General features: G+C 41.4%; 2 protein-coding genes across 2 annotated transcripts; one reads left to right on the top strand and one right to left on the bottom strand.

The window, feature by feature from the left end:
• The first annotated feature begins 2,164 nt into the window (after nt 1-2,164).
• On the top strand, nt 2,165-9,791 carry LOC139581282 (START domain-containing protein 10-like). Its single transcript, XM_071410867.1, has 6 exons — nt 2,165-2,477; nt 3,703-3,850; nt 4,363-4,466; nt 7,537-7,654; nt 7,802-7,854; nt 9,027-9,791. Exons 1-6 carry the CDS (start codon nt 2,289-2,291, stop codon nt 9,240-9,242), a joined length of 828 nt encoding a protein of 275 aa, XP_071266968.1. The 5' UTR covers nt 2,165-2,288; the 3' UTR covers nt 9,243-9,791.
• A 1,061-nt stretch (nt 9,792-10,852) lies between these two features.
• On the bottom strand, nt 10,853-17,095 carry LOC139581284 (PDZ domain-containing protein 11). The gene is made up of 6 exons (XM_071410874.1): nt 17,039-17,095; nt 14,732-14,835; nt 14,481-14,621; nt 14,208-14,306; nt 13,828-13,888; nt 10,853-13,684 (listed from the first exon to the last, which is right to left on the bottom strand). The coding sequence occupies exons 2-6, from the start codon at nt 14,822-14,824 to the stop codon at nt 13,650-13,652; spliced, it is 429 nt and encodes a 142-aa protein (XP_071266975.1). The 5' UTR covers nt 14,825-14,835; nt 17,039-17,095; the 3' UTR covers nt 10,853-13,649.
• Nucleotides 17,096-17,784: the final 689 nt, after the last annotated feature.

The raw sequence follows: 17,784 nt of genomic DNA, 5'->3' as shown, positions 1-17,784 counted from the left end.
TTTACCTCTTTCATTTTTATTAGTTGGTGGTTGAGGATTTCCCTCTAGTGGTGCGGGGGCTGTGCTTTGGCAAAGTGGGTGGGGTTATATCCTTCCTATTTGGCCCTGTCCGGGGGTTTCTTCGGATGGGGCCACAGTGTCTCCTGACCGCTCCTGTCTCAGCCTCCAGTATTTATGCTGCAGTAGTTTGTGTCGGGGGGCTAGGGTCAGTTGGTTACCTGGAGTACTTCTCCTGTCTTATCCAGTGTCCTGTGTGAATTTAAGTATGCTCTCTCTAATTCTCTCGTTCTCTCTGAGAACCTGAGCCCTAGGACCATACGTCAGGACTACCGGGCATGATGACACCTTGCTGTCCCCAGTCCGCCTGGCCTTGCTGCTATTCCAGTTTCAACTGTTCTGCCTGTGGTTACGGAACCCCTACCTGTCCCAGACCTGCTGTTTTCAACTCTTAATGATCGGCTATGAAAAGCCAACTGAGATTTATTCCTGATTATTATTTGACCATGCTTGTCATTTATGAACATTTTGAAAATCTTGGCTCTCTCTAATTTTCTCCTTCTCTCTTTCTTTCTCTCGGAGGACCTGAGCCCTAGGACCATACGTCGGGACTACCGGCCGTGGTGACTCCTTGCTGTCCCCAGTCCGCCTGGCCTTGCTGCTATTCCAGTTTCAACTGTTCTGCCTGCGGTTATGGAACCCCTACCTGTCCCAGACCTGCTGTTTTCAACTCTTAATGATCGGCTATGAAAAGCCAACTGAGATTTATTCCTGATTATTATTTGACCATGCTTGTCATTTATGGAAATTTTGAAAATCTTGGCTCTCTCTAATTTTCTCCTTCTCTCTTTCTTTCTCTCGGAGGACCTGGGCCCTAGGACCATGCGTCGGGACTGCCGCCCGTGGTGACTCCTTGCTGTCCCCAGTCCGCCTGGCCTTGCTGCTATTCCAGTTTCAGCTGTTCTGCCTGCGGTTATGGAACCGCCACCTGTCCCAGACCTGTTGTTTTTCAACTCTTGATGATCGGCTATGAAAAGCCAACTGAAAATTATTCATGATTATTATTTGACCATGCTTGTCACTTATGAACATTTTTGAACATCTTGGCATAGTTCTGTTATAATCTCCACCCGGCACAGCCAGAAGAGGACTGGCCACCCCTCATAGCCTGGTTCCTCTCTAGGTTTCTTCCTAGGTTTTGGCCTTTCTAGGGAGTTTTTCCTAGCCACCGTGCTTCTACACCTGCATTACTAGCTGTTTGGGGTTTTAGGCTGGGTGTCTGTACAGCACTTCGAGATATTAGCTGATGTACGAAGGGCTATATAAAATAAAATTGATTGATTGATTGATATTCATGTAATATAGTATTACAGGTCAAAGGTTATTGGCCCTAATGAATGGAATGTTGCCTTTTGTCACCACAGTGCTGATCAATAGATGTATGTGCCCTGTCATGTAATCCACAATGCATTAGTGATAATTGTAACCAACAATGTGACCGTTTCTGTGCCAGGAGGACATTTTATTTTTGCATAAGATATTGTGCATTTACAATATACAGTATTTAGACTTTGAGAGTGACTTATTGGCCAAGCATAAACTATTTATGACTGATCAACGTTCTCTGTTTTCGAATTTACCTGAACGTTATAATTATTCCGAGATATCACCTATGGCTACAACTATTGAGGTGGCTTATTCTAATACCCAACAATAATTAATTAAGATTTGTCACATTGCGCACGTTACACATCATGAATAATAATATATCGAGGCAAAAATTTGACAGTGTACAAATAGCTAAATAAAACTCAATTGAATTAGCATGAGTCTGATTTAAATATAATTGAAATATATAGGTCTATTTAGCCTAAACTATGGCCTATTTATATTTAAATCTAGGGATACCATCATTCCCAATGTCAGCCAAGTTGAGCTAACACAAGCTAGGAGTAGTTGTTCTCATTCCAAACCTATGTGTGCACTGTGTAGACAATAAAAGATTCCAGTAGATTACCTGTGTGCATTCCGGAAGCAGTGACGTGAGGAGTTGTTCTGCATTATTTTCGGCTGGACGCTGGGTGGGTCAGGAATCCAACACAAAAATCCAGTCTAACTTGATATGATAATTAGTGAGTATATCTGGATTGATCTCACTGTCATAATAGAACTGCATTTTGGAGGCAGGAGGATCGGACTGGATACACAACATTAATTCAGTGACTTTACTAGCATTGCCTTTCGCACTTGTTAAGTAGCTACCATTTTCCCCGTTCATTCAGAACGTTATTATGTCTCGAATTCTTTCGGGAATTATACCAGACGAGGCAGTCTTCACAGACTTCAGAAGACAAGCCTTGTCAACGGACAACTGGTACAGTAAATATGACAAGAACGGAATGGAGGTCTGGGTCGAGGTGGCCCCTGTAGCATCATCCCCTCAAGGAAACAAAAACATCCCTAAAGTTCACAAGATAAAGGTGAGGACACTTTGGCTTGACTTATCTGTCGATTTGATACACAGTAGTTTAGCCTAATGTTTTAGCACTAACACTAAACAGTATATGGTCATGGATCAGTTGAGTTGTTTGACCAAAATATGTTCTATATATATTTTCACCTTTATTTAACCAGGTAGGCCAGTTGAGAACAAGTTCTCATTTACAACTGCGACCTGGCCAAGATAAAGCAAAGCAGTGCGACAAAAACAGCAACACAGAGTTACACATGGGATAAACAAAGTACAGTCAATAACACAATAGAAAAATCTGTATACAGTTTGTGCAAATGAAGTAAGGAGGTAAGGCAATAAATAGGCCAATAGTGGCGAAGTAATTACAATTTATTACAATTTACACTGGAGTGATATATGTGCAGATGAGGATGTGCAAGTAGAAATACTGGTGTTCAAAAGAGTAGGAAAACAAATATGGGGATGAGGTAGGTAGTTGGTTGGATGGGCAATTTACAGATGGGCTGTGTACAGCTGCAGCGATCGGTAAGCTGCTCTGACAGCTGACGCTTAAAGTTAGTGGGGGAGATATAAGTCTCCAACTTCAGTGATTTTTGCAATTCATTCCAGTCAACTATATATAGTCAACTATATATAGTCAACTATATTAACAATATCCTGTTTTCTATTATGAATCCCATAGTCTGAATAGAGCAATAGACATTGCATTAAAGGACTAACTTTTACCCATTCCTGTCCTTTGCCTAACTTTTTCCAATGTATCTCTATCGGGGCGCTCCACCCCTGTTCCTGGAGAGCTGCCATCTTGTAGGTTTTTGATCCAACCCTAATCTAGCGCACCTGATTCTAATAATTAGCCGGTTGATGAGCTGAATACGGTTAGTTACAGCTGGGGTTGGAGCGAAAACCTTTCAGGAGGGTAGCTCTCCAGAAACAGGGTTGAAGAGCCCTGCGCTAAGTAGTCTTTTGACATTTCAATGTCCCTTGGAGACAGCGTAACACAGGTTTTCTGTTACACATTTCCACCACAACCCTTTTGTTTTTGTGTGGCAGCATTGTTACAAGAACACCTAGGGGTTTCCAGTTTTCCATAACCATTGGTTTATCACGTGTCATATTTATATGTAGTGAGTACTCAACAGATAAGACCTGATCTTGAGATGGAATTAATTTATTGTATTACTTCAATAATCAATTTACTTCAATGCTCTCTTTTGCTGTTTGGATTTCAGTGCAGAATGACCATAAAAGATGTGTCAGCCGCCACCATGTACGACGTCCTTCATGATGGCCTGTATCGCAAAAAGTGGGACCCCACCATGTTGGAGAGCTTTGACATTGCCCGTCTCTCCCCTAACGCTGATGTGGGCTACTACTCATGTGCGTGCCTCTTATTTGCTTGAGTTAAAAGTGCTATTCCACATTCCTCTGTTATTGTCTCTTTCTTTACAGTGCAAAAACCTGACGGGTCAAATTTACTAAACGTTTGTGGTTCAAAGATGACCACAGGTGAAAATGTGCAGTAAATCTGGTGTAAATTATTTTATTTACATTCCTTCCACTGTCCCATTGCTTTGAGGAACCCATTTCTCCATGGTGCCCCTCCACTGCGTCTCTGTTTCCATTGCCTCCTCTCTCACTGACTTCCATTACACTATATTGCATTGGTTCCATCAGCAGTTGTAGTGTACTTTTTATTCTGCCCTCAAGAGTTCAGATAAGGCATGAGGGAGCTGGTTTTGGAGTGTATTTGTAGTCAACACGAGAGTGCAGTTGCTGCCATTGTAGGTCTTCGGAATCTTTGGTTACCATGACGGGGGGGGGGGGGGGGGTTTGTAGGAAAGCTCTCCTCAAGTAGTTTTTCATTTGTTGTTGTCCCTTTTGGTTTTCAGGGCTATGTCCGAAGCCACTGATGAACAGAGATGTGGTGACGCTGCGTTCCTGGCAGGTGACGGACGACGAGTATGTGATCGTTAACTACTCAGTCAAACACCTGGTACGTGTATGCTATGCACCTTCACCTCCTCGGTCTGTAGACTCTCTGGCTCTTAGCAACCATCCAGTACATACAGCAGTCTGTCTCCGCTCTACAATTCCTATAGTTCAATGGCAGTTATTGTCCTCATACAGGCCCTTGAAAAAGTATTCAGACCCCTTGGATTTCTTCACATTTTATTGTGTTACAAAGTGGGATTCAAATGGATTTAATTGTCTTTTTTGTTGTTGTCGACAATATACATAAAATACTTTAATGTCAAAGTTGAAGAAACATTTGAAAAAAAAAGACTACATTTAACATTTACATTTAAGTCATTTAGCAGACGCTCTTATCCAGAGCGACTTACAAATTGGTGCATTCACCTTATGATATCCAGTGGAACAACCACTTTACAATAGTGCATCTAACTCTTTTAAGGGGGGGGGGGTTAGAAGGATTACTTTATCCTATCCTAGGTATTCCTTAAAGAGGTGGGGTTTCAGGTGTCTCCGGAAGGTGGTGATTGACTCCGCTGACCTGGCGTCGTGAGGGAGTTTGTTCCACCATTGGGGTGCCAGAGCAGCGAACAGTTTTGACTGGGCTGAGCGGGAACTGTACTTCCTCAGAGGTAGGGAGGCGAGCAGGCCAGAGGTGGATGAACGCAGTGCCCTTGTTTGGGTGTAGGGCCTGATCAGAGCCTGAAGGTACGGAGGTGCCGTTCCCCTCACAGCTCCGTAGGCAAGCACCATGGTCTTGTAGCGGATGCGAGCTTCAACTGGAAGCCAGTGGAGAGAGCGGAGGAGCGGGGTGACGTGAGAGAACTTGGGAAAGTTGAACACCAGACGGGCTGCGGCGTTCTGGATGAGTTGTAGGGGTTTAATGGCACAGGCAGGGAGCCCAGCCAACAGCGAGTTGCAGTAATCCTATAGAATATAGTCATTGCATAAGTGTTCAGCCTCTTTGTTTAGGCAAGCCTCAATTAGTTCAGGAGTCAAATTTGGCTTAACAAATCACATAAACAAAGCATTCCTCTGCCCCCATACATACAACATCTGTAAGGTCCCTCAGTCAAGTATTGAATTTCGAGCACAGATTCAAGTACAAAGACCAGGGAGCTTTTTGAAAGCATCATTAAGAAGGGCAGTGATTGGTAGATGGGTAACAATAACAAATCAGACGTTGAATATGTCTTAAAGCATGGTCATGTTAATAATTATGCTGTGGATGATGTATTAAACCACCCAGACACAACAAAGATACAGTCGTCCTTCTGAACTGAGCTGCAGCACAGGACGGAAACTGCTCAGGGATGTTACAATGAGGCCATTGGGGATTTTAAAACAGCTACAGAGTTCAATGGCTGTGATGGGAGAAAACTGAGGATGGATCAAGAGCATTGTAGTGACTCCACAATAATGAACTAAATGACAGAGTGAAAAGAACACAAATATACTAAATATTCCAAAACATGCATATTGTATGCAACAAGGCACTTAAGTAATACTGATGAAAAAAAACATGGCAAAGAAATACACTTTTTGGCCTAAATGCAAAGCTTTATGTTTGGGGCAAATCCAACACATCACTGAGTAACTGCCTCCTTATTTTCAAGCTTGGTGGTGGCTGCATCATGGTATGGGTATGCATGACATTGGCAAATACTGGGGGGCTATCAGAATAAAAAGAAATGGGATCGGGCTAAGCACAGGCAACCTGGCTCAGTCTGCTTTCCACAGGACACTGGGAGATGAATTCACCATTCAGCAGGACAATAACCTAAAACACAAGGCCAAATCTACACTGGAGTTGCTTACAAAGAAGACAGTGAATATTCCTGAGTGGCCAAGCTACAGTTTTGACTTAACCCAATGAGTCCCACCAGTGTGATTTAGGACTTCTAACCCCTTTTAAAAATGGTGGTACCAACCATTAGTCTATGTGAGACAAGGGCGGATCTCGAAGGGGCTAAGCACAGGCAACCTGTATATTGCTGTCTAGCAATGGGTCTTTTTTACAAAAATGTCTGTAGAGTCAGAATGGTTTGAGCTACAAAGTATTAAAGCTACAGTATTTCTGAAAAGCTGAGACTCACGAACACGCATGTTTTGCTCTATGACCCTCACAAGCTACACAAGTCGTTAGAAGCTAAGGGATTCTTCTACATAGAAGATCATAGGAAATCCCAGGACATAGTGTCTATAATACTGTAATAAGCTCACATAGTTGCTGTCACTCAACACAGTTGTCACTGACTAGTTGGATATTAATTTCCCACTGAGCAAACAATTTCTGTACTTACAACATTCACATAAATAATTTTTTATCCAATTTTTGCTTTTTTTGAATGCAACTGTTAATGTCAAATAGTTTTGTGTTTGTCCTGAAAAGAAAATGGTAAAACACTTCAATGTGAAGCTAAATATAAGGGCTGGACATGCAGATAAATGAAAGTCAGAAAAAATGAAAAGCTGAATTTCGCTGGGGTCTCGGGACTGATAGGGTTACATCTGCTTGAAATACTATGGCAAGACATCAAAATTGCTGTCTAGCAATGATCCCCAACATCTTGACAGAGCATGAAGAATTTTGAAAACATTAATGGGCAAATATTGCACAATCCAGGTGTGCAAAGCTCTTAGACTTACCCAAGAAGACTCACAGTTGTAATTATTGCAAACATGTATGGACTCAGGAGCTGAAAACTTATGCAAAGACTATATATTATTTATTACATTTTTATGAATCTTAACAAAAATATATAAATTGTTCTTCCACTTTGACATTACAGAGTATCTTGTGTAGATTGTTGCCAGAAAAAAAGATAATTAAATTCATTGTAATCCTACTTTGTAACACAATAAAATGTGAAGAAATCCAAAGGGTCTGAATTATTTTGAAAGACACTGTAGATGAGTCATATAACAGAACCACCTTGTGTATATTTAACAAGATGAGGTGGTTCTAATGTGGGTGAAGAAATTATGTTTTTATTGCAATGTAACATTGTTACTAATAGGTACTGAATGTTACATCGGTCTACATACGCCCAAAATCTCTGCTGATTTGGTTCTTATTTCTTCCGTCACAGAAATATCCTGCCAAAAAGGACCTTGTGAGAGCCATCTCCCTCCTGACTGGCTACCTGGTGAAGGCCACAGGACCCAATAGCTGCTCTTTTACCTACCTCTCACAGGCTGACCCCAAAGGTGAGACCCACAGTCCACTGACCTTCTTCAGATCCTATGCTTCAGTTGTCTTTTCTTTATTGAAAGATATTTGATACAGGGTATGTTACACTACAGGTACCAAGAGGTGCTAAGAATATTGATTATTTGGTTTATTCTGTATTTCAGGTTCTCTTCCAAAGTGGGTGGTGAACAAAGCGTCTCAGGTTCTGGCTCCCAGGGTATGAATAATATCAGCCAACATTGTTACTAATCTTCCTTCAGCTAAATTCTTTAGCTAAATTCTGTTTGACGACAGAGTTATAACTGGTTTTTAATTTGGTTCCAAAGCAACAATCAGCCAATACCTCTGTGTGTTTGTGTGTGTTACGGTGGTAACTCTTGTCCTGAACTAGGTAGTAAAAGTTTGCCATCTAAGAATATTGAGTGTGGGTTTCGAGTCTCTTAAATTACCATGGTAACCATAAAAAACCCACTGGAAGGCCCAGTCCAGCTCTGTTTGTTTTTTTGACATTTAAGTCTCTCAGGAAGAGAAAATGACTCTCAGCAGCCCTGTAAAACTTGTTCTTCTGGTTTCATAGCAGCGTGAAACTATTCAGGGCAAGGTGCGTCTTTGTGTGCGAAACCAAGACTGTGTGTGGCTCATAGCTGTGTTTGAATGGAAACCTGATGATTAATGATTAACAGCTAGCTGCTCATCTTAAATTGCACCCCACTTACGCTCATTGTAATATCATTACATTATGTACAGTGCCTTCAGAAAGTATTCACACCCCTTGGCTTTTTCCACACATTTTGATGTGTTACAGTCTAATTTGAAAATTGATTTGACATTTTTTAAGAGTGGTACTCAGTTGATATGTTGTTGGATTTGCCCCACCCATAACGCTTTGTATTCAGGACATGAAGTACATTTCTTTGCCACATTTTTTAGCAGTTTTACTTTAGTGGCTTATTGCAAACAGGATGCATGTTTTGGAGTATTTGTATTCTGTACAGGTTTCCTTCTTTTCACTCTGTCAATTACATTAGTATTGTGGAGTAACTACAATGCTGTTGATCCATCCTCCATAACAATTGAATACTTATTGACTCAAGACATTTCAGCTTTTCACTTTGAATTAATTTGTAAACATTTCTAAAAACATAATTCCACTTTTACATTATGGGGTATTTTGTCTGTAGGCTAGTGACACAAAATCTCAATTGAATCCATTTTAAATTCAGGCTGTAACACAAGTGGAAAAAGTCAAGGGTTTGGGAGGTGTGAATATTTTCTGAAGGACTGTACATGCATATGACTCAGGGCAGAACTGTAAAAAAAAATGAAGTGAAGGGGAAAAACTAGGCTGAGACTCAGCTCTCGTTCTGACGCACTCCTCTCTCCCTGTAGGTACTGAAGTGTGTGCACAAGGCGGGCCAGAGTTACCCAGAGTGGAAAGAGCAGAACTCTCCAGATCAGAAGCCCTGGTTATACCCAGAGCAAAGCACCCTGCCCATGATGGACCCAGCTGAGCTGACCATCCAGCGGGCAGACTCTCTGGAGAACGTAGACGAGAGCTCCCAGCTGGACGTTCAGGAGAGTAACAAAGCAGAGGACAGCAGCTGAGCACATCTGTCAGAGGGGATGAAGCCTAGACAAGAGAGGATGGATGGACAAGCTCAGGCAGACCTAAAGACTCAAGTCCTCAACCTCTCCATGGCACATGATCCCAATCTTTAAAGTTTTAAGATCCACCCCCAATTTATTTTGTACTTATCCAGTTTTTGCCTTATAAACCACTATTTATGCCTCTATGGAGGACGAGAGAATAAACTGTTTACATCTGTTTGGCCTTATGGAGCTGAACAACATACCAACGAGTGGAAATTCTGGTTCTTCCCCTCCGCCTGAACTGATAATACAGCCAGTTTTTGCCAACGAACTGTGCCAACTCCAGACAATGCACTGGCAGAGGTGCTAGAAGGACTTGGTTGTTGATTGTTACGTACAGCTACTTTTAGAAACGGCAGCATCAGGTATTTTATATTACCAGCAATGCTTCATAGTTTTTTATACAATTTGATATGAGGTTTGGAATAATTCAGAACCAAGTTAAAGAAAAGCCAGGATTGGCTGTTTTGATTTCCTGAGTATAAATTAAAGTGACAAGATGTATTTGTGTATGATGTTTTTTTATTTTTTTATTTGATGGAATACTTGTTTCTTGAGCTACATTGTATTTCACTATTGTCTTTATGACTGGAAACCATGAGTATGGATAGACAGAAAGTGCCTTGTCATTCTGTAGGTTCCCATATTGGTATTTATTGAAAGTTTGTGCAATCTGGGAGGGAGACAGTGGAATTCATTCCATTGCTGGTTATATACCCTTGGTATATATGCTTGGTATGTATGCTTTGGTCTTACTGTAGGCACTGAATATAGGAACCAATGGTGACTTAATTAAATGGAAATATTTTTAGCAAAATATCACACATAGTATTTTAACAAATATACACAGTGAATTGTATGATTTTTTTTGTGTTATTACCTGAAGAATCACCATCATAGATCTTACCCCTTTTAAAGTGTATTTATTTTCATAAAGTTACTGATAAGTAATGTCATGACAGAGCAAGCAAGGATCCTGAAGTTAGCCTTGCATACAGCTCTTGAACGTGACTTTGAAGACAAATGTTTTTTTTATAAACCTCAGATAAGGTTCACGTGTATGTGTGTGTAATTACAGTATTTTGCTGTGACAGTCAGTCAACCCCCCCAACAGAAACTCAAAGTGGAGCAACAAGTTAATCTACTGTGGTGTCACTGGAGCAATACAGGGAGACCTGTTTTTCACAGGAAGGGAGGGTGTTTGTGTTTCAGGGAACATATTGTAGTTGCATGTGGAGTATGACCTGATTTAACCTACATGACCTACATGACCTGATTTAACCTACATGACCTGATTTAGCCTACATTACCTGATTTCACCTACATGACCTGATTTAGCCTACATAACTTTTCTTTTTTTACCTTGTCAGCTCGGGGATTCGATCTAGCAACCTTCCGGTTACTGGCCCAACGCTCTAACCACTAGGCTACCTGCCTCCCCAACCTGATTTAACCTACATAACCTGATTTAGCCCAGATTAAGCTTCTGTAACTATGTAATGATTCTTTCATTGAAAGAGGAAACCAAATGTGTCACAGAAGATCAAATAAAGTTATAGCAAGGCTTGAGAGTTTAGACGTGTTTTATTTAGTGTTTTACGAGAGCATGATCTGTGAAGTGGGTCACAGGACAGAAGATAGAGTTGACATTACACAGTGAAAACAGGTTCTACTATCCTGACTCCATCTTTAGGGTCATTAATGGACGAGTGATTTATTTACACTATCTAATCTATTTTGACATGTTAAAACAGAAATGGAACTCATTCCGTGCTGACATTTTATAAGTGATGGACCATAAACTACGGCACAGGAAACAATGTGATTTTGTTTAATGTATTGAGCTTCATACAAGGCAAGTATTCATTTATTTGAGATTATGGTGTTGCCATAGTTGAATGAAGGATGTTGGCACCTTAATAGTCGACACGTTATGTCAAATATAATTTAAGTTAGTTAATAATAGTTCTACATAGTTTTTTTTGTGTAATAGTAAGTCTGGAAAAATGTTATCTTAGATAATCTAAACATTTCATATTAAATGTACTTAATCTTTTACACAGTATCAAGGCATTATCAGGTCCTCGGTCCATTATAAAAAAAAATTGAATATCATTAAACTGTGTATAAATGTATATATACTGAACAAAATTATAAATGCAACATGCAACAATTTTTTTTAAACAATGTAATTTTAGAATAAGGCTAACGTAAAATGTGGAAAAAGTCAAGGGGTCTGAATACTTTTCGAAGTATTGTCTATTGTCTATTGTCTATAAACTCAGCAAAAAAAGAAACGTCCCTTTTTCAGGACCCTGTCTTTCAAAGATAATCGTAAAAATCCAAATAACTTCACAGATCTTCATTGTAAAGGGTTTAAATACTATTTTCCACGCTTGTTCAATGAACCATGAACAATTAATGACCATGCACCTGTGGAACGGTCGTTAAGACACTAACAGCTTACAGACGGTAGGCAATTAAGGTCTCAATTATTAGGACACTTAGGACTTAGAAAACTTAGGACACTAAAGAGGCCTTTCTACTGACTCTGATAAACACCAAAAGAAAGATGCCCAGGGTCCCTGCTCATCTGCATGAACGTGCCTTAGGCATGCTGCAAGGAGGCATGAGGACTGCAGATGTGGCCAGGGCAATAAATTGCAATGTCCGTACTGTGAGATGCCTAAGACAGGGAGACAGGACGGACAGCTGATCGTCCTCGCAGTGACAGACCACGTGTAACAACACCTGCACTGGATCGGTACATCCGAACATCACACCAGCGGGACAGGTACAGGATGGCAACAACAACTGCTCGAGTTACACCAGGAACGCAGAATCCCTCCATCAGTGTTCAGACTGTCCGCAATAGGCTGAGAGGCTGGACTGGGGACTTGTAGGCCTGTTGTAAGGCAGGTCCTCACAAGACATCACCGGCAACAACGTCTCCTATGGGCACAAACCCACCGTCGCAGGACCAGACAGGACTGGCAAAAAGTGCTCTTCACTGACGAGTCGCGGTTTTGTCTCACCAGGGGTGATGGTCGGATTCGTGTTTATCGTCGAAGGAATGAGCGTTACACCGAGGCCTGTACTCTGGAGCGGGATCGATTTGGAGGTGGAGGGTCCGTCATGGTCTGGGGCGGTGTGTCACAGCATCATCGGACTGAGCTTGTTGTCATTGCAGGCAATATCAACACTGTGCGTTACAGGGAAGACATCCTCCTCCCTCATGTGGTACCCTTCCTGCACTGCTCATCCTGACATGACCCTCCAGCATGACAATGCCACCAGCCATACTGCTCAGGAATGTCAGTGTTCTGCCATGGCCAGCGAAGAGCCCAGATCTCAATCCCATTGAGCACATCTGGGTCCTGTTGGATCAGAGGGTGAGGGCTAGGGTCATTCCCCCCAGAAATGTCCGGGAACTTGCAGGTGCCTTGGTGAAAGAGTGGGGTAAGATCTCAGCAAGAACTGGCAAATCTGGTGCCGTCCATGCGGAGGAGATGTACTGCAGTACTTAATGCAGCTGGTGGCCACACCAGATACTGACTGTTACTTTTCATTTTGACCCACCCCCTTTGTTCAGGGACACATTCCATTTCTGTTAGTCACATGTCTGTGGAACTTGTTCAGTTTATGTATCTTGTTATGTTCATACAAATATTTACACGTTAAGTTTACTGAAAATTAACACAGGTGACAGTGAGAGGACGTTTCTTTTTTTGCTGAGTAATATATATATATATATATATACACTACACACACACACAATTTGGGTAACCAGTTTAAAACCTAGTATTCACAACGCTCCGGGTCAGAGGTGAGTGAAAGCAGGTTGGTTAATAAAAGGGCTGTCATCACTCAATCCCTCGATGGCATATTCAGTGATAACTTCCCTTAAGAATGTGTCCCTTTGACATGCACTGCAGTTGACGTAGTTTGTTTTCTCTGGTGTTGATGCTTAGTGCTTCTTTTATATGCAGGGGACCTGGAGCATTATGGTATGTAAATAGTATACATTACTCTATGTAGTGTCTTCAGTACATGACTCAGTATGTAAGTGAGTGAACACCTGATATAACAACATCCTTTCTGCATCTGAAGCAGTGTGCATCGTTTAGTATGCAGAGGGGGAATGCAATGTCTTTATGTGGTCCTGGGGTGTAAATGTGAATGGATCCAGTTAGTCATGCGGTCGTTCATCCTTAGGTTGAAACGGAGGACGGGGGATGTAGTCTGTGGGAGGAGGACACTAGTGAAGTGCAGGTCTATCCACCAAGGACCACCAAGGACTCCTACAAGGACTCCTACAAGACGGACACTCACACACTCTCTCCCGGGGAACTCTTCTGCCACCTAATGCACAGTCCTTTCCTTCTGTCTCTGGTAGTCTATGGGAAACAGGAAGTTATATAACAACCGTTATTAAAACTTCACAGGTTGGAGAGGAGAAACTGAGGCAATAATGGCGTCAGATACAATTTAGGCACCTTCTAAAATATTAGATGGCGGAGCAGGTGATGGCAACACTTACTGTAGGGAAAGAAGCGCACCCTCATCAGAATCTCTCTGGCAGTCTTCAGAATCTCAACAGCCTGAGAGGAGAAGAAACGTTTTCTATGAGTGACAAATGTATGCCCGAAGTGTGAACATTTTTATAAACATAAGTTAGTGCTGCGGTACAAAATTAAGTAATGAGATTTATCAAGAGGTATAGTGTGGTGTGTACCAGAGGAGGCTGGTGGGAGAAGCTATTAGAGGGATGAGCTCATTGTAATGGCTGGAATGGTATCAATGGAACAGAGTCAAACACATTGTTTCCATGTGTTTGGTACCATTACATTGATTCCATTCCAGCCATAGTCCTTCCCACCAGCCTCCACTGGTGTGTACATTCTACAGTACATCACTGACCCTCGAGTGCTCTATGTCCTGGAAGTCCACCTCATTGACAGACAGCACCTGATCTCCCTCCTGGAGCTCTGCTCTGTGGGCGTCCGAATCTGGGACCACCTATCATACACACAGAGAGAGATGAAGGAGATAGGAGAAAACAGAGATGCCAACAGAGATGCCAACATTTCGGATCCTTAGAAGTGTAGGCTAGGTAGATCAGCCCCGATTGGGCAGTAGCACCAGCCTCATCCTCTCACACACACACAGCTACATCCTCTCTCTCACACACACCTTGGAGATGAAGATGCCCAGCTGAGAGGCCTTGCCCCCACGGATGTTGAAGCCTAACTGTGCCCCTGGAGGTTTCTTCAACACGATGGTGCGTGGCAGGAACTGGGTCAGCTCATTGTTGTAGTCAGGATGGTGGATACGCTACACAGACAGACACAGAGGGAACATCGTTGAAGATCTGTGGTGGCGGCGCCCTAGACTGAATGTTGCCAGTGTTATGACAGGGTATGGATGTCATGTCAGGCTCATACCTCCTGCGGGGCTATCCATGCTGGGGGACTCTCGTAGGAAGGCAAAAAGACAACTGGGAGTTGGTAGTCATCATATGGGATCTTTTGGTCCATGGTTTCAAAACCTATTGGTTAAAAAAAGCATAGGCAATGATCATTACAGCACGCAATAGTCTCTCCAAAACAATATGTTATGTCTGTTTGGAGGCTGTGGGACACTAAATGGCGCTGCATGGTCAATCCGAATGTCTGCATTGGCCGTGCAGCATTTACGGTGATATGACCTATGCAGAAGTCAGGGCATTCATACTTCTTGCACTTTGCGGAGCAGCGCAGAGCTGTTGTGAAAGATGTTGTCAAGAAAGTGAGTTTGTGTTTATACAGGACCTCCCGCCTTCATCTACTGTCAACCAATTTAATTATATATATTTTTTTGTTAACCTTTATTTAACTAGGCATGTCAGTTAAGAACAATTCTTATTTACAATGACGGCCTACCCTGGCCAAACCCTGACGGTGCTGTGCCAATTGTGCGCCACCCTATGGGACTCCCAATCAGCCGGATGTGATGCAACCTGGATTCGAACCAGGGACTGCAGTGATGCCTCTTGCACTGAGATGCAGTGCTCAATTTGGCATTGTTACAATGCGTCGCTGCACTGCTAAAACATTTGAGAAGCGCACGGCGATGCGATACAGAGCTAAATTTAGCCTCTGCGTACCTCCAGATCAAGCATAAATTGGCTCTTAGCGATTTCAATGAGGAACAATTCTACCGGTCAAGTGTGCTGCGTTGTTTTGCGTCAATGCTTAATTATCGATTCACGATTTTGCTGGGGTGCAACCTACCTTTTTTTCAAAAAGGGAGGGGTTAATTTGGTCATGGACAGGCGAGAGGAATTCAGAGACCTTATTCTGCGCTGGCAAAATTACAGATGTACAGGCAATTTGGCTAAATAAAATAAGGCAATAAATAATCACAGGTTTGCCTCTGCAATAACAGTATAAGCGAGACAATAACTTATTGAACAGGGACTCAAATCAAATTCCATAAACGCTACTGGCTCAGCCATTAGAACCTGCATTTTTCATGTTCGCAACCTGTCCTGACATTTTTTTTAAATTCATAATACAAAAAACTTACATTGCTACATCAAACATGTCTAACAAAACAAAACACAGGTATTAACAAGAAAATACTCAAACATACAAAAAGGATCAATAAAATAATACAAAAAATTAAACAAATTCAGTGCAATTGTATTCACTCTGAAAAAATCTTATTATAATGATTCAGGAAAATGTTATTCTTGTTGTTATTCACTAGGGTTAATGTTTTAATAAAATAGTTAAATTCAAATAAAAAAAATATATAATTTGGTATAGAATTTTGGAATTTTTGTTTGTGTATGAAGTATTTGGCAAAAATAATTTACAAAATTAACAATCATTTCAGTGGTCTTGTTATCATTGCAATAGTAACATATTATATCTTTCATGTCAAAAACATAGGCAGTGTTCATAATGGTAAATAAGTATTTTGTAAGGTTTTCCCAAAATTCTGACACAAATTTACATTCAAAGAACAAGTGAGACAGATTCTCACCTTCTTTTTCACAGAAAACGCAGATATCATCAATAGCCACAAATTTGGATATCAGAATTACATGGATATATCTTATGTAAAATGTTGAAGTGTACTTCCTTAACTTTGTTTGGTATACTGTATTTGTAAGGCCTTAACCATGCATTTTTCAAGACAATGTCAGGAATAAGCATGTTCCAGAATAACTTCCTCTCGGTGTAAGTTGGTTTTGTGAATGAAGAATTTCTCTTATAAATTTATTACAACAAGTTCTCTCAAGTAAGTCCACGCCTTTCAATCTGAGTTCTGGAAAAACGTTGTGATCATTCCCATAACTAAGATGAGTTTTCATTAGTGTAGTTAGACCACTGGGAACGGCTTTGATCACAGAAATATACTTTCTGAAAGGTATTGGAAACTCTTTCAATGTTATAAATTGTTCATATGTGAGAATATTACCCTTGTTGTCGAAAATATCAAGAACAAAGTCAATATTCCTCTCATGCCAGCTGGAAAGCGTGTCCTGACATTTGTTGTTCGCTAACGTTAGCTATCACCAGTTAGCTAGCTAGCTTAGGCTGTGATTACAAGCTGCACCATCGTCATTCTGACAAAATAACGCAAGTGTAGCAAGTAAACTACAGATTACTTTAAATGTTACAATGAATCCAAAATATAAACACCGTTATTTTATTAATGTAATCTACTGTCAGCTAGCTACAAATAGCAACAAACAATCTTACCAGGCAAAAAAGACAACTTCCCCTTCAAGCCACGCCCTGCTGACGAGTCATGGGTAACTGCATAGAAAATAATAAAACTTTATTGTCCATCAAGGATGGAATTGTTTCTTTAGAATCACCTTCCATTAAAAGGGTCACATACGCATACACATTTAAACCAGTCAGTCCATCATTTTGCATACACCAAAAACATTGATACATTCACTCACAACCGACCGCTGTCCCAACTGCACTGGATAGATAAGTACATATACTGATACAATTTAGGTTGCATTTCACAGGCCAACAGCACAAGGAACAAATGAATGTTTGAACACATTCTTCTTGGCCATGGGCATTCTGAAGCGCTGGCCAGAGGGAAGCGTCTCGAACTGAGGGTGGAAGCGGTCGCCAATGACAGCCAGTGCCTTCTTTTTGGTTGCCTTGTGTAACAGACTGCTCAAACCTGCCTATGGTCGACCAATTACTTTGCTGACTGTGTTTACTATTCTGGTCAGTTGAGTGCCTGGAAGTGGGCGTGTCAACAGAAGTGGGTGTAGAAAGTGAATCAGCTAATTGGAAGATTTGTTTTCACTTAAGACCGTGAGCCAATCGGACCTGGGAAGAGAGCAGACGGACGGAAGATGGCGGAAACAGGTTTTGTTTGAAACTAGTGAGTCGAGTGAAGCTAATAGTACAGAAAATGGGAATGAGTGGGTTACAGTGGCGAAGAAAAAGGGAAACGAGAAGTAAAGCTATGTTGGAAA

This window comes from Salvelinus alpinus, chromosome 7 (assembly GCF_045679555.1).
Source record: "Salvelinus alpinus chromosome 7, SLU_Salpinus.1, whole genome shotgun sequence".
Lineage (NCBI taxonomy): Eukaryota > Metazoa > Chordata > Actinopteri > Salmoniformes > Salmonidae > Salvelinus > Salvelinus alpinus.
Note: the sequence above shows the minus strand (reverse complement) of the source record. Positions and strands in the feature narration are given on the sequence as shown.

Bases quoted from the DNA above. Each gene is read 5' to 3' on its own strand.
- LOC139581284 (XM_071410874.1), bottom strand. From the start codon at position 14,824: ATGGACCAAAAGATCCCATATGATGACTACCAACTCCCAGTTGTCTTT. The intron at 14,307-14,480 runs GTGTGTGTGAGA...TGTGTATGATAG, and splicing joins TGGGCATCTTCATCTCCAAG to GTGGTCCCAGATTCGGACGC. The intron at 13,685-13,827 runs GTAAGTGTTGCC...TGTTTCCCATAG, and splicing joins GGTGCGCTTCTTTCCCTACA to ACTACCAGAGACAGAAGGAA.
- LOC139581282 (XM_071410867.1), top strand. From the start codon at position 2,289: ATGTCTCGAATTCTTTCGGGAATTATACCAGACGAGGCAGTCTTCACA. The intron at 2,478-3,702 runs GTGAGGACACTT...TTTGGATTTCAG, and splicing joins CTAAAGTTCACAAGATAAAG to TGCAGAATGACCATAAAAGA. The intron at 7,855-9,026 runs GTATGAATAATA...CTCTCCCTGTAG, and splicing joins CTCAGGTTCTGGCTCCCAGG to GTACTGAAGTGTGTGCACAA.